At 37.8% G+C, this 17,691-nt stretch overlaps 1 protein-coding gene across 1 annotated transcript in view; it reads right to left on the bottom strand.

Moving 5' to 3' along the window:
- PCLO (piccolo presynaptic cytomatrix protein) overlaps window positions 1-17,691 on the bottom strand; it is a 371,035-nt gene that overhangs the window by 133,346 nt on the left and 219,998 nt on the right. The window contains exon 7 of the mRNA XM_058657508.1: window positions 1,809-3,996. Within this exon, the coding sequence (XP_058513491.1) occupies window positions 1,809-3,996 (2,188 nt within the window). The remainder of the gene's footprint in view (window positions 1-1,808; window positions 3,997-17,691) is intronic.

Genomic DNA, 17,691 nt, shown 5'->3' on the forward strand with positions numbered 1-17,691 from the left:
CATCATCCAAAAGTGTAAATGACAAATGAAACAATCAGTTTCTTAAACATGATTGCATGTAAGTAGATACCAAATACGGGGCTATCTAGAAAGAGTATTTTAATTTGGCATCAAGATGACAAAAGATGTTTGATAAGCTATTCTATTAAATCTTTCATCATGTTTAATTATGCCACAAATCCTCTACAATTTTTGTTTCATTGCATAATTTGCAAATATGAATACTAAAGGGCTTTCGTGTCCCTCTGCAACATGTATCTGAATAAAACGTGTTAAATATTGTGTATTTTTAAAAGGTAAAGATTTAAGAATATCAGCATATCACAATTCTTGATTAACTATGAAGATTGCTCAAACAATTAGCTAAATGGAAACACAGACAGATGGACTGCTTTGCTGTATTAAATAATTATCCCTCAAAATGATAATAGCTGCTACAGACAAATCTAATCAGGAAATGATGAGTTTACTCGACTTTCATAAGGAAGAGGAGTTTGTCTTCCTCCAGGGATCAGTACTTCTTCTGGTTTTATAAAATATCAATTTAAAGTTCAACAAATCAGATCTGTGCTGCAATTCAGAAGTAGAAAAAATTTCTTTTCATTAAACAATTTTTTATGCAAGTTTTTAAGAATGAAATTTGGTAGGACAGGTATGTTCAGGTTAGCTCATTTCTTTGGAGCCTCAAAATGCATGATTTTATCAAAATCATTTTATTTCTAGGATTCCAATTACACATCTACCTTCAAATGTAAACCCCAGAAGTAATTTTAAAGAAGAATCAAGAGTCATGAACCTCCTGGGCACGGGCCAGAGTCTTCATTGCTGTCAATACCACTTCTCCCTTATTTCTTATCTTCCACACCAAACTTTAACAGATAATTCACTAAATCCTTTTGCTTCAACACGGTTACATGAAATCTCCTTTGGCCATTTTAGTTAGGATGTGCTTGTTCTAAATATTGCTCAATATGCAAAACTAGCAGGAATGCTTAGGCCAACAAAAACAAAAATACCAGGATAATACAAGATAAAGTCTAAGAATGGGTAAATGGGTACAACTGTAGGTCGTGGACTTCAAAGATCTGAAATCCCAAAAGCAGCTCACAAATTTTCAACTTCATGGTCATAGATGGTAAGATGACTTATTTTGTATTCAATATCTTAGTGCTAACATTTATAATACAAAATGAACAAAGTTTCCCATATCTGAGAGGACATTTTATTTAATGAGAATTATAAAATTCTACAATATCTACAACGTACTCATACTATGTTTTTATCTGAAATTTCTCTGCAGGAGAATGTTCCTTGAACTAATGGACACTGATCTCATGAAATGTACGTAGAGAATTCTGTATTTGCAAAGTCTATCAGAATAATTCTTAACTCTTCTCAATAGCCTGTTACCTAATAATTTTAACAATGTCACAAGGTCAAAGAAAAATCCAAACCATGTCTTAAACAACGGAAGATACATACAACGGAAATTTTTGCAACTCTGGATGTAGACGATTATATTTTATTGACAGAATGATCTGATAATGCTTCTAGAAAAGCAGACAAAACAAATGAAGCAATCAAGAAACACAACAGCAAAAGAATAAACTAAAAACGAATCAAGAAAAGTATGTCACAAAATCTGTACCGAAGGTAAAATGTCCATTTACATAAAATAAAACTGATGTAATCATGCAAAAGACGCCCCCAAAAAGATAGACCACAGCCTTTGAGAGGGAAGATTAAACATGCAGAAAAACAAGAGTTTGAGCTTTGAGTGTAACAGGAAACTGTGAGGCCCAAATTACCTTCGCTATCTGACATGGCATGTTGGAAGTCATCCATGATGAACGCTATGTCCCGATCATAGCCACGGGTTCGTGATTCTTCTCTCATGTGTTGCTGAACTTCAGGCAAGGAATGGCTTGAGCCAAACTGATCCCTGGTGTCTGCCGATATTGGTGGCAAGGGTCCTGCTGCAGCCCTGGCCATTCCCATCGGTTGGCCAACAGGACTGAGTGGACTTTCTTCCTCAGAATTCTGGGCCACGATTGGGATTCTTCCTCTACTCTGACTAATTGGCAAACTAGTAGGCTTAGTTCTGGCAGATGATGAGGCATGAGCGAAGGAAACCTCCAGAGCTTCAGCTTCTTGAGCTTTCAGTCTTAGAGATGAGCTGGAAGAGTCCCTTTTAATCGACAAATCAAGTCCATACACAGAAGAAGGTCTGGAGGAAGGTCTGGACCGGCTGCCACTACTGTAAGGCTTATCTGCCTCATCCTGCAGAGCTGCCCTTATGGTATTCCCTAATGTGCCCAGTCCCGTGCCAAGAGATGATCCCATAAATTTTTGTTGGTCTGTAATATTTTTTCTGAGGCCAAAAGTGATGTCATCTTGAAGAAGCCTTGCCCTGGAAGAAATACCACCAATAGAAGAAGTGCTGGAAGTGAGATAACTTGAATAATCAGGTTCTAGGTCCCTACTTTCCTGAATAGGTGAAAATTTGGACACTTTAGGGTCAATGAGTGATTTCTTATGCTTTGACTGTTTCTGATACAGGATGGCTGCGGGTAGCTGCTTTGCAGCTTGCTTTTCAAGTGTGAGTCTACTGATGCTGTATTTTTCAGATTTGGGAAAATGCCGATAGCTAGTATCTACATGGTAATAATGTGAGAGTCCAGCAAGATGATCTAAACTCTCTGTCCCTCTACGGAATTCTTGCTTAATCTGCTGTTTCAGAAGCTTCAACTCATATGGCTCCTCCATTGGGTCTTCCTCGGCTTTCACGTAACTATGCAATCTGGAAGAAGTCTGTAAGGGTGCTAGGAAGTCTGTCACGTCTTGAGATCTGCGTGCCTCGGTGGTGCGGAGCAGACGGTCTGCTTTTGACAGCTCCTTTCCGTGGAGACTAAAGGCAGTGCTCAGTGCTGCTGTACTTTTGGTAATCTCTCCAATATCATCAATTAAAACATAATTCCGTGAAGTGTGATGGTCAATGTCTGTGTAGAAAGAATCTGCAGATATGCTAGATATTGGACTGCTTGCCATGCTACTTCTTTCCTCCAAACCCATTCTCAAGTCTAAAGTATTGTACTTACTTCCAAGATGGGAAACAGCATATGTGTTATCAGTAGAAGCAGGGGCTATCATCAGGGGCTGGTTCCGAACAACGTCATAGTTTGAAGTTATCTTGGGCTCAAGGTACAGTGCGGTTTGCCGTGGCTTCTGCGGAATGACCATCATATGAGACGGTAGCTGGTAAGATGGCTGTGGGGACGGTGTAGGTTGTGGCTGGGGTGTGAAGGACATTGTAGCCACAGCTTGGAATGTTGGCTGAGTCTGATAAGGCGAAACTTGCTGAGGGTACAAAGTCTGTTGCTGAAAATGGGATGGCTGGGTGTACGGGGTGGGGGCCTGGGTGGGAAGGGCAGGGGAAGAGTATTGGTACTGGGTATAGGGACTTGTAGGAGGGACTAGCTGAGATTCAGTTTGGGTTTGTGGTGGCATGAACTGGGTGAATTCGGGCTGAGGAGCAGTTCTGGGGCGCTCAATGCCATGTTGGCTTTCTATTCGGGTGGGCCTGGTGGTGCTCACTTCGCTGTCCGACATGTAATCGCGATCCTCGGCTACCCCCTGCAAGTAGGCTCGTTCTCTCTTCTCTCTCTCTTTTAGTAAGGCCTCCTTCCTCCTGTTAATTCCCATTTCCAGGTACCGCAGCTTGGCATCAATCTCCTTCTCCTCTTCATCCAGTTCCGCTTGCTTCTTTCTCAGCTTCGCAGACTCCCTTTCCACAAGATCCAACTCTCTGTCTATGTCTTGGAGAATCTTTGCTCGGGCCATCGTGTTGGCTCTACAGATTCTTCTCCTGGAAATGGTGCCCATTGTGCTGTATGTTGACTGAGTTCCTGTGGAAGCTTCCTCAGGAGGCGGATTTGGCAGAGTTCTCTTAACTTTTTTCTGAGTGCCAGATGGTGTCATGGTTTGAGAACATTTTGTCTACAGCGAAGCAAAAAAAAAAAAAAAAAAAAAATTCTTGGGTTATCAAAGTGAAAGTAAGGGCAAAAGTAGATTCACAATTTGCATTCAAATAAAACTTTCATGTTGTATCATACAGTTTTTAAACTACACACGTTATTAATTAAAAATATTTTCTACTCTTGGTGAGTCAGTTATTTATTATTACAACTCCTGCGAAATGAGGAGTGTGTTTACGAATCAAGCAATGAACTTATCGCTTGTAAAGGCAAGATATTCTAATAAGATTCTAAGAAGAACTCTAAAATATTACGTTGCCTCCACATTCATATACACAATTTCCTGAATCTACCCTTAGTGGACTTGAATTAGCCATTCAAAATTGAAGGCACATTTTTGAAGATGTATTTTCTTTAGCCTGCTCTGTGGCACCTGTCTTCCCAGTCTCACATGCACTCTCTGGAGGTGGTGTCATTTCTGATCCAAACCTGCAATGTTTTAAAGTACTCAGATGCAATCAGGCCTTCCTATTGTACCCTTTCCAAGGTGGTCTCTTTGCCCTGTGATGCACAGACATTCATTCTTCCGTTTCCTGCTACTCAGCAAATGTTGAGGCCAGGAAAGCAATAGAAAATAATAGAGTCTATGAATTTTACCTCACAGTTGTATCTTATGAATTACAGCGCATTTTTCCCAAGATGCTATGATTTCAAAGCCTTTTATTTCTCATTTGCTTCTTTCAAGGTGTTTCAATTTATTTTCAGATATCATTTGTCTGCTCCCTACATATCTCATAATTGCTTCTTTAATATATATGATGAGATAATATCCTAAAAGTTTAAGTGAGGTTTATCATATTTTTCCAAGTTGAAATATTTAGATGGATTGAATAAATGTCACCAGTCTGAGAAACTGGGCACACTGATTTTGAAACTGTAGTTTGTGCCTCCTCACAGAAAAACCTCAAGGGACACAGCGAATTGGAGATTCCTCTGGCAGCAACTTATATTCCTAAATTGTTATTTTAAATGCCACTCAATTAATCCAGAGTTGTTCTGAAGGTCAAATGAGACCACAGTGTTAATATGGCAGGAACCTATTCTTTTTATAAGCTTGCATTCTATCGTTAAAAAATTTACTTGAAAAAACCTGCACAGACTACAGTGGTAATAAAAACCGAATTCTTATAAATACTTTCCTCAAAATTTTAAAAATATTAATGCAGAATTGGGTCCTACTTAAAATGTTTTTCCACCATAATCTCAAAGTCTTACGAATACAACAATGGTCATTAGGAAGCTGAAAATTGTGTGTTTGTTTTACCTTTGCATGTATCTTTTGGATGCTTAAGAATTTTAAGATTTATGGCCGTGAGGTGATTTGATGAACGATTGTTTCTGTTATTGTGGAAGTAAATAGCGTTCAATGACAGTCATTTCAAAGGAATATTTTCTTTTGAAACAAAGTAGATGGTTATGCAAATATCCTGATTATAATTTTTAAGTTACTGTGAGTGCCCAAAAAGTAGGTGCACATTTTTTTGTGGTGAAAAAAACTTAAATCTTGTGGCTATTTCTAAAGACTCTGAGTCAAGTAGTGAACTTTTCAGAATGTGTTGGCTAGACCTGGAATGTACAATATGAGGAACACATTAAGACTGTTATTAAAGTAAGAGTTATGCTTAATGGGTTAATAAGAAATTAATATACTGTTATCAGCTTTCATCTAAGACAACAGGCCCAATGAAACACTTTTTAAAACAAAGTTCCAAGCTAAACAAAGCCTGTGAAGTTAAATTTCAAATGTTCCTGTCCACTCAGAAATCTCTTTTATTATATTGTATTCACTCTCTATTAACAACCTTCATTTCATGTGTTCTCTTTCTGCATAGATTGGCATTTAGTTTTGTGTTCATCAGTGAGTCTTCCCCCTTTTCCTGCCTTTTTTTTTTTCTTTTTCTAATTTTTTTTTAATTGACACATAAGTGTATTTATTGGGGGTAGAGTGAATTCAGAATTTCTAAGGAGCCTCGATGGTTGGAGTATTGAATGACACATGTGAACTGATATTCTGGAAGGATTAGGTGTGAGTCATGGGAGTACAAGGCAGCAGATGAATTGACTCAGCTTACCAATCACTGTCTGGATACTGAAATAACTTTTATCCCAGTTTAAAACAAATGAAACAACAACAACTAAAACAATCACAAAGGTCGAGAATAGGTCTCCCTCACCATGAGAGGCACTAGAAAACAGTGAGTGAGGCCTAGTCTTCAATCCTACATCTGCCTTTTATAATTATGAGATGTTTAGTATGTTGCTTAAACTTCTTAGGCTTCAGGTATATTCTTATATATACATACATATCTGAAAGGAACTTATTATTTATTCTTACATTATTGGTTTATCTAAAGGGTAAAATGAATTAATATGAGACTCAAAACTAACTTTTTGTCCCAGACAAAACACCATACACATAAATATAAACAACTGGTTTCCAATGTTTTATTGGCCAAGTACTTGAATGGACGTGTCCTACTCGAGCATTCAGTTAAAATCCTTTGACCAAACTGATCGAAGTATTAAGTACTTACTTCCAATAAAATTATCTTACAGGAAATCCTATATAACATATTGGGTTTCAATCTCAAAATTTCAATATCTGTTTCTGTTTTTAAAAAATGAAAGGAATTGTATCTGCAGAGAAAAAGTTTTGTTAAAGTTTTCAACAAAATTAGTACTCCACTGTCAGTCCAGTAGAAATTATTAAAAGTGGCCGAAATATCTTACATTGTCAGAAAACTTTCCTGCAAGTGTATTATTTTCAATGAAAATACATTTGAATCTCTTTTAAATTTCAACGAGGGCATTCCTATAAACAATGAATTCCAGATAGCCATCATCCATATTATAAGAATTCTAAGAAGTCTCCTTGCTTTAGTTACAGCCTGTTCATTACAGTTCAAAGTAAATTATGCTTTTAAATATGTATTGGCCATGAGGAATATTGGAAATTATTTTAATAAAAAAGAAAAAACAAAACAAAGAACTCAAATCAGTTGTAGGCAATAGGAGTCCTTAGAAGTAAATATTTTTAAAAAGTTCCCATTTAGAAAATAAAAACAGCTTTCATTCAAGTCCAGTCATTTATATAAACTGTACTTCAGCAAAATAAAATATTGCTAGATACCATATGGTGATGTACTGGCACAAAATGAGTACTATTTACTGATTTTATCTACTAGTGCCTTTCAATATAAAGGGAAAGTTAAAAATTCTATGAACATTATTAGAAATGTAAGAACTTATTTTTCCTTCAATTCCAATAATGATCACTACTCAATATATTCTTAGAACTTGTCATGTCTTTCACAACCTCAGGTACCCTGGGTTTAGGAAAAGGCATTGGGCTACCTTGTGAGAATTTGTGATACATTGCTGGTTGCACTAAAACATGAAAATGAAAGATAGGACTCATCAGGGAAGCTGTATTGATAATGAAAATGGAACATAGACCAAAAGACCGCAGATATCAGAAAGCAAAAGAGAGAAGTGGCTTCCCACGAGAGTAGAGAAAATAGCTTAATTCCCATCTATGAAAGTTGGCTGCAAAAATCTACATCCATGAGGAAGAGGTAGGCTCACTGCTGTGACATGTTTCGCTTTGCTCAAGAGAAATAGAAAAGCTGTATTGGATTATTTTAGTTTCTATTTTAAACGACTTCAGATTTTTGAGCTTAAAAAGAGCCAGCGTTGGGGCTGTATTGGTGGGGTGAAAACTGGTTCAAAGGAGTGTTTTCTTCCTCTGTTGGGTGTCCATTCAAAATCCAGGAGAGGGTCAAAGATAGTTCTAATAACTACTTCACAGAAACACATTGGCTGCAGGTTTTCAACAACGAAGGAGGATGTGGGGAGAACACAGGAGCTCAAAAGACGGACAGTCCTAGATTGCATCTTACAGAGTTTTCCTGCATTTTCTTTGATTAAATCCTTCTTAAATACTTCTTTATTCATTAGAGGGGAGGGTGTAGAGAGAGAGAGGGAGAGAGATACATCTTTCACTTACTAGTTCACTTCTTGAGTGTCACAACAGTCAGGGCTGGATCAAATTGAGTACAGGAGGTGGAAGCTCAATCCCAGGGTCCCACAGGGATGTCAGGGTTCCATGTACTTGGAACATGATCTACTGCTTTCCCAGGTAAAACGGCAGGGATCTGGACTGGAGGAGGAGCAGCTAGAACTCAAACCAGCACTCCAAAATCAGACGCCAGTGTTGTAGGCAAAAGTTTAATCTGACACACCCCAAATGCTGGCCCCTAGTTAAATTCGGAATATGAACTCTCATGTATTTTGTAACTCTTATGTTCAAAGCACTTTGTAAGTAAACACAGACCTCAAACTACAGAACAATTAAAAACTCTCAGATTCAAACGTATGTATGTGCCTGTGTATGTAAATGCCTAGCAGCTAGTCTTCATCTTGCACGCACTGGGATCCCAGATGGGCACCAGTTGTAATCTCTGCAGCCCCGCTTCCCATCTAACTCCCTGCTTGTGGCCTGAGAGAATGGTTGAGGACGGCCCAAAGCCTGGAGACCCTGCACCCGCATGGGAGACCAGGAAGAAGCTCCTGGCTTCTGATCGGCTCAGCACCAGCCATTGCATCCGCTTGGGGGGTGAACCAGTGGATGGAAGAGCTTCCTCTCTCTCTGTTCTCTTTATATATCTTACTTTCCAATAATCAATAAACAAACAAACAAACAAATAAATAAATCTTTAAAAAAGAAAGTAAATGTTCATCGCGGTATCTTGAATTTAAAGTTTATTCTTTCAGTGAAGCAAAAAAATTGTATGAAAGTGCTTTTTATGCACAGGTGGTTGGGCAAATTTTGAACAGTCTAAATCTACAAGCATTAATGACAATATATTTCAACACACTCAAGATCATGCAAATGATAGGAAGTGAGCAAGAAGAGTATATAAAGAATGTCTACTTTTAGCTTGGGAGAAGAACAGCTTAAGAAGAAAGTCTAGCGATGAATACATAGATGGGAAAGTCTTGTCCAAGTGAAGGTATTAGTGGAAAAGTAGATTTCAGGAAAATACCAAGGATAATCTGGTCTCATTTCGAGCTAGCGATGTAATAATACCATAGAGACCTAAGTACACACACACTGAATATTTTCTAAAAAAGAGGCAACGGAAGAGCAAATGAACCAAATGAAAAACTACAAAACAAATCCTTAAAAATTGCATGTATGATAAAAAAAGTCAATTTGACTGTTTTTCTTCTTCTACAGATTGGCAAAACAATAATGGTTGTTACATACTGGACAAATTCATTCCAAGGAACACCAGGGTGAGACATCAAACTGTAAATGTACAGCCACTGGTAATGACTTGCAAGGGAATCCTATGAGTTCCGATCTGTGTGGTTTTATGAGGATGCTGGACTCTGTCATTGTCCATACCCCAATGTCAGAATGCACTTCGACAGCAGATTGATGGATTATGACTTTGTATTAAGTCCTCACTATTGTGATAACATAGAGGAAATCAGGGAGCTGTGTGCAGACTCTTAGTAATGTACCATATGTAATTAATGAATATTCCTTACACTTGACAGTAATGACTAGATTGTTCTAAGTTGTTCTAAGAATGTTCTAAGGTGGTATTCTATGCACTAGACATGACCAACTACTTTGACAATCAAAAGTATTTTCATGTATTGTCCAATGTCTTCTGGAGGGTGGTGGTGGTACAAGATATCGCATAAATATTTCATTAAAATAAAGTAATATTTGAAAGCTAGCAAACGAGATTTGTTCTTATACATTAGAGAACAGGGGGGCGGGGGCCAAGTTCCTACAATCATGAGATAGAATCCACACATCACCCAGCACAAAAGATTATAACTGCAAAAACTATTAAAAAGTCATGGTGTCAAGAATTACCAGTCTGACTAAATATTATGTATATGCTCGCACTTTGTTAAAATCTGCCTGTTATTCCTAACTTTAAAAGTAGCATCAATGACGCAATTACATTCTATTAAAATCTTAATATATTTAGTTTGAGAACTAAATAAATAAGTTTGAGTTATTCAGTTACAGAAATCAAATACCAGAAGCATAAATGGATAGCAGCTGAACAGTTAGGCTTAATTTTACAACGCGGAAACTCTAGGCTTATGAAAAACAGTTTATAAAAGACTAGACCATAAAACACAAATCTGTAAGCCCAGAGGAAGTTAAAACATCATCTGAATACATAATCTGTCCATTGCATTCAGTATAAGGTTGACATTGTGTTAATCAGTAACAGTGATCTCCGCTCTTACTGTAATAAAATACACAGACCTCGAGAACAGAAATTACTTTCAGGGTTATTTGTTCCATTCAGTTTAAAGTCCTTGCCCTTGGCAACAGTTTTGACTCTGAAGATGAGAATGTGCCCATTCTTTTGATATCTTAGCAAGGAACTTAATATATTTCTGTCCTATACAGCTCTCCAACTTTACTTTTCTTCTTTTATGTTTCTGGTCATTGATTCTTCACAGGTCATAAACATCATTCAGAAACAAATTCTTTATGTGCGCTTTTGCAAAAGAGATGGAATATGTAGAGATTTGCCCCCTCTTTAAAATAGAGAAATGTAAATCAGTTATCCTTTTTCAACTTTGGCTAGTTAGGGTTGAAGATGATGGGAAAACTGTAAGTAAACATAAAGCTACACATTAGAAAACAAGCCATTTCACATTCTTCCTTGGAAACTGACTAGAAGCAGTTTTATTTTCTGAAATGTCAGTGAAAAAAATAATACATTTTCAGAGGGTTCCTGTCTGTTCCCTATCAACAGTAGTTTTAAGACGTAACACTAAGCAGTTTAAAACGGAAATACTCATTAATGTATCCTAGCATTCTATCATTAATAATGTGTTCCATAAGTAGACTCATTACAGAATATAATCTCTCCACATTCCCAAAGGGTTGAAATGTTTAATTTTAAAGGAAATCCCCAATGAAAGCACTTAAAGAATATTACTCTAAATATTATCGTATTAAAAATATTAGGGATTGAAATAGAGTACATGCATTAACAGAGCCATCAGACTTCTTCACCTAGGAAATTATGGGGCCAGCACTGTGGCATGCCAGAATCCCATGTGGGCACCAGTAGGTACCCATTCAACTCCCGTTTGTTCCCTATCTATCTATCTATCTATCTATCTATCTATCTATCTATCTATCTTACGATACAGTTCCAGACGCTCTGGGATGTCCCTTTCCCTCTCCCCAAATCTCCTCCATCCAATGATTTCCCTTGTATATTACAATAGTATAATCCTTCATAAACAGTTATAAGTCTGTCATTCTGCTATTTGAGTGTATTCTGACATTGTAGGTATGGACAATCAGCTCCCTGATACTGTGTCTGGGAACGTAGTGGAAGATAGCTCAGCTCTGGGCCTCTCCCACACAAATGGGAGTTTAGCTGGACTTTCAGTTGAGTATCTAGTCTGTCCCAGCCCCCGCCTTTGAAAAATCAATCAATCAAGCTTCCATGAATAAAACATGGACAGTATTGGCATCAGTACAATATTTTTGAATGAAAAACTGGAGATATCTTTACCGATGAGCAGTCTTGAATCTCCACTACCCCATAAAGGAATCACCATTTAGAAGTTATTGGTAATTAAATTAGTTTCCGTTTAAGTGTAAGTGCCTACTGGTAAGGAAGATGCGAGAAACTGAATTACAACATGTCATCAGGAGGAGAATTACAAACCTAACAATCATTGAAATGTTGCAAAGTTACAAATTATTTCTCAAGTTTAGCAGGACAAACATGTTCTCCCAGTAATATGGTGCAGATAGCTTCCAAGATTTCATCAGACATCTTTAAGATTTCCCTTAATTCACCTCTTGTTTCAGTTCATTGTGTTGTCTGACTGAAAGTTGCTGCTCTTGGGCTGAGCGGTCAAGCAGAAAACTAGCTTCCACCTCACTGCACAGAGCGTTAATGCCAAGCTGTGTGACATTTAATGCCTTCTGTTTTCTGGAGATCCCCAAAAAGATGAATCTCTTTGCTTTCCTAAAAGCTGTCCAAACCATTTCAGAAAACCTTCTTAGAAATTTCTTAAGGTGAGCATTTTTGTGTGTCTCTCTGTTTGAATGTCTACATCTCTCCTTTTCTTAGGTTGCACATTTTTTTCTTCCTGACTGCTAACTACTTTATTCATCTCTCTCTCTCTCTCACACACACACACCACTTACTTAAACATAAAAGTAAATATTTATGTCTTATGACAAGTATCCTTAGTGTAGGGTTTTACAAGAGTGCTTTGCATCTGATTCAGCGTCCTAAGAAAAATGAGGATTACATCTACCGCTTTAAAAAATATTTGTTGCATTTAATGGAAAGGCGGAGTTACAGAGAAACAAATGGAGATAGAAAGATTTTCCACCCATTGGCTCATGGCTCAAATGGCCTCAAAGGCTGGGACTGGGCACGGCCATAGCAGGAGTCAAATGTTTCATCAGAGTCTCACACATAAGTACAGGGGTATCTTCCACGTTTCCCCAAGTGTATTAGCAGGAATTTGGATCAGAAATGGAGCAGATGGGACTTGAACCAGTGTCCATATGGAATTCTGACACTGCTGGCAGTAGCTTAATCCATTGCACCACAACCCTGGCGTTTCAGTGTTAGTACTTCTAACATGTATGTTATAAGACAACACTTGAAGCAGTCTTCACACATATGATACTTATCAAAACCCTGCTGATTATCACTTTTTCACAGTGAGGTGGTTGCTCTTTTGTAATGTGTAAATTCTTTCCTACTTTCAAATCTCACTCTCTTTGGTCTTACTTTTCATAATTGGACAATGGAAATAGCTTTCCAGAGGGTTTCTTTACTTTGAGTTGTGTCTGAACGATCAACATCAATATATTAATGTTTTAAATTTTTTCCAAATTTATGTACAACTTTATAGCTATCACTAATTACGCCCAAACTGTTCTTTTAAGGATGTGGCAGAAACTCTCCTCAAATTCCTGATGCTTATTCTTTCTTCTCATGTAGCTTGTTAAATTTCATTTTAGCAAAATTGGGTGGAATCTGAATACTTTTCTTTCTTGCATAACATTATTTACATGTCAATACTTCTTCAGCACGAATTTATATTTACATATCCTTACACAAATAAATGAGGGTATTTCAAACAGTGTGTTGAATGTGACATTCAACGCAAGCTTACTCTAGCACCACGCTTTTTGAAATTCATGAAAATTTTTGAAATTCGTGGCCATAAGAGGCCTTCAAAAAGGTCATGAGAAATTTAAATTAATATAAAACAATGCAGAAATTTCATTTTTTCTCACCAAAGTAATCTTATATTTTAATGACATTCTTTCCACACTTTGAAATGCTCTTATACTTTTTTTCAATGTATTTCATTTTAAGTGTCTTTTAGGTCATTGTCAAGTACAGTATGCCACATCTGTAACTAGGATATATAACAGATGCATGCTCAAACATGAGAATGAGGTTCACAGCTAAACACAAGCCACAGCGTGTGTGCTTCTAGCATAGAAACAGTGGAGGAATGATCAGAAAAGAAAAGGAAGGGAGAATAAGTGGAAAAAAGAGAAAGCAATTTCAACAGTCTTAGAATAGTACAGATGAACTATAGTGAATTTTCTAAAAACAGAAAAATTAAATACATGAGACAAGTCACAGAAGCAACTTAGGTATGATAAAAAAAGAACTGTAAGAAAACACAACAAAAAATAAACGTACTTCTCAATTCTAAAATAATCAGTAAATTAGATTCTCATCTAAGCCGAAATTTATTTATCTGTATCTGCGAAAGCAATCCTATGCGTGTCAGTTATTTCAATTAGTCTGGCATATTTCTTTGTGGGTGAGTAAACAAAAAGACATGCTAATCAAAAATCAACATTTTAAGAACTTAGGCGGACAGTGCAGAATAATATATTCAGGTTGTCAATTTTTGTCGTAGTCAGTGTTACATGAATTGTGAATAGCAGGACGCTCAATAATACTCAAATAAATCTTGAAGGGGAAATAATATCTTTGCTGATTACATTCCCATTCAACGATTTTATATTCCTGACAAAAATTTAGGTCAATTCATAAGTAATCTTGGTAAACTAATTAAGTACCATGAAAAGTATATGTCAGCTAGGAAACAGGCTAGAGAAAGGAAAAATCATTTAAGAAATAAATGAAATAGTTTCATGGCAGAGTAAAATTAACTGGCATAGCATTCAGGAACATTCTGGATGTAAATATAGGAAAAGAATGAACTCAAAAGTTGCAGCAATCAGAGGGCACATGACGCACAGGTGCTAGAAGCAAGATGCAATTGCTAATGCATGCACATACTATACAGGTGTGACACACATGGAGCTTGACATTGCTTTTGATTTAGCAGAAATTGCTTGCTGATCCTGAAGATTGTGCAGAGCAATTATGACAAATTAAAGAATAAATGATAGGAGAGAAAGCACGTGAGGACGGATTGCAGAGATTCGTGACTAAAACATGAAAGGATGTGGGAGTGACTGTTCTGAGAAAAAAAGATTCTTAAGAACGAAAAGAGGTTTAGACAGGATAGAGTTGAAGGCTAAAGAGCAGGGAAGAGGAAGACTGAAAATGTACAAGATGACCTCACAAAGTTTATGAAAAAAAAAATGGAATTGAGGCTAAGTTTCTACGAGTGCCGGACATTTCTGAAATCCGTGCAACATGTTTCATAATAAACATTACCCACGATTCCTTTTGAAAGCTTTTCATATGCATGGATTTCAATTTTTTGTGTGTGCCAAAATGAGAGGCAGAGAGAAACTAAGAGAGCGAAAAGTGAGAGTGAGATTTTTTTCTGCATTTTTGAAAATATGTTAAGTTATCATTTCATGAAAGGAACTGGAATCACTCTGACATGAACTGCACACTTAAAATTTGGAATTGGTACATTTTAGTTGTTTCTCTGCCCATCCATCCAATAAATATTTACCAAATCTCTGGCACTATCACAGGTGCTAGGTTATAGTGAGATAATAATCCTGGGTTAATATTATAAGACCTTCCTCTAATTTAGAAAAAAAATAACAACATTTCCCCTGTAACTGTAAGTTAACGTGATAGATTTTATAATAAAATTTCTTTACAATTAGGTTTATATGTGGTTTTCATAGAAGGTAAAGGGAGGGCCTTTGAGGTCATTGTGATCTGATCCACCAAAGGCCTTAGAGGAGATCATTTAACTGATGGAGGAAGATTCGACAGCAACAACATGAACACAGATTGTGCAGGACCTAGGAAGCCTCCTGAATGCTGGTGCACCGTCAGTGGTGGGAGAAATAACTTCAGAAGGTAAAGTAAGAGAAAGGTCTTGATTTTATGCAAAATCCAGATTTCATCATATAAACGTAGTAAGCCCAGAAATGATCCAATAGCCTGTATTAGTAAATACTTAAGAATTTTACCATTATAAGTTGTGTGTTTTATAATAAAAATTTACTGAAACGTTTGACATCAAATATCCCAAGTTAAATGTCAGCAAAACACACACACCCACAAATAATAGTTAATTTCTATTAAAAGCAGAAAGTTATGCCCAAGAAAGTTATTGGGTAAATGAACCATGATTTCTGCAGAAATTTATCTATAATTATGAATTTTCTGACTTCCAGTCTGATTTGGTTTTCCAATACACCATGGCAGTACCTTAATGAGGCTGTATTTTCTATGGTCACTTTTTAAAATCTTATGACATTGAAGACTGGGGCTATTCCACAATCAGTTGGCTCTTTTACAATCCTACTGATGGAGTAGCATCAATGAGGGTGCTTGGAAAGGATATGAAATGATTGTGAATTTGATGTCTAAAAGTTGGGGGAAATGTGTCTTCACTATAATGTTAAGTGTACTTATCCACTGTGACCAAAGCAGGAATTATCTGGGATTTGAACAGGGTAGAAAAGAAAAAGTACGTTGTTAAACTTTATTGCATAGTTTTCTAGTAACTACCAAAGGTCCGCTTGAATTGTATGTTACTAGCTACACTTGTGTCTTTTTCTGGCAGTGCTCATTTGGTGCAATGTACTCGAAGAAGGGATTTGGATGTGGTCAGAATAAATTATTACTCAGGGAGGCAGACAGATGAAAGTAACACAAGAGGGCTGCTGAGGTGGTGAACCTGGGGTTATTTAAGACGTAGAGGTGCGAGGGTTCATATCCTGCGGCAAAGTGAAGCCTCAATGCCAAAGAGCAAGTTGAACTTCAAGAACAAATGGCACAGTGTCCTTTAGTGAGCAAGTTCCAGCTAGAAAAAGGGTAAACCCACAGAACAAGGAGAACGATGCACCTACGTGAGCAAGTGTAAGAATGCAATCTTGGGCCCGGCGGCGTGACCTAGCGGCTGAAGTCCTCGCCTTGAAAGCCCCGGGATCCCATATGGGTGCCGGTTCTAGTCCCGGCAGCTCCACTTCCCATCCAGCTCCCTGCTTGTGGCCTGGGAAAGCAGTCGAGGACGGCCCAAAGCTTTGGGACCCTGCACCCGTGTGGGAGACCCGGAAGAGGTTCCTGGTTCCCGTCTTCGGATTGGCGCGCATCGGCCCGTTGCGGCTCACTTGGGGAGTGGATCATCGCACGGAAGATCTTCCTCTCTGTCTCTCCTCTGTGTATATCTGGCTGTAATAAAATGAATAAATCTTTAAAAAAAAAAAAGAATGTAATCTTTACACACTAGTTCTACTTGGGATTTCTGTATTTCCAGTGATGTCAATTCATGGAGCAGTGTTGGAAATAGATGGACAATGTGAAATACTAATAATCATTGCAGAAGAACTTAAACAAGGTGAGAAAAAAGAGAAACTAAATATTAGAACATCATCACAGTTGTTGAAGCCACCGAGAACCTGGCAAAAGTTACGATGGAAAGAAAATCAATTTATTACACAAATGTGATATCACACAACAAATATGCCCCAATATAGTGTACTGGATTTCATGTTGATGCAAAAGTGTTTTTTTTTTAATATTTTATCTTTTTATTGCAAAGTCAGATATGCAGAGAGGAGGAGAGACAGAGAGGAAGATCTTCTGTCCAAAGATTCACTCCCCAAGTAACTGCAATGGCCGGAGCTGAGCCGATCCGAAGCCAGGAGTCAGGAACTTCTTCCAGGTCTCCCACGAGGGTACAGAGTCCCAAGACTTTGGGCCATCCTCCATTGCTTTCCTCCACAAGTAGGGAGCTGGATGGGAAGCAGAGCTGCCAGGGTTAGAACCGGCACCCATATGGGATCCTGGTGCGTTCAAGGCAAGGACTTTAGCCGCTAGGCCACCACGCTGGGACCCGCAAAAGTATTCTTAAAGACAAACTCAAATATTTATGCATTTAGCTTTAATTATTAAAAAAAAAATTAAGGGGTTCCAGCTTGGTGGCCTAGTGACTAAAGTCTTCATCTTGTATGTGTGGGGATCCCATATGAGCACTGTTTCGTATCTCAGCAGCCCTGCTTCCCATCTAGCTCCCTGCCTGGGAAAGCCCAAAGCCATGGGACCCTGCACCAGTGTGGGAGATCTAGAATAACCTGTGGGCTCCTGACTCCTGGCTTCGGATCCGCACAGCTCCAACCATTGAGGCTGCTTGGGGAGTGAATCAATGGATGGAAGACCCTCTCTGT

The sequence above is a fragment of the Ochotona princeps genome, chromosome 32 (assembly GCF_030435755.1).
Source record: "Ochotona princeps isolate mOchPri1 chromosome 32, mOchPri1.hap1, whole genome shotgun sequence".
Lineage (NCBI taxonomy): Eukaryota > Metazoa > Chordata > Mammalia > Lagomorpha > Ochotonidae > Ochotona > Ochotona princeps.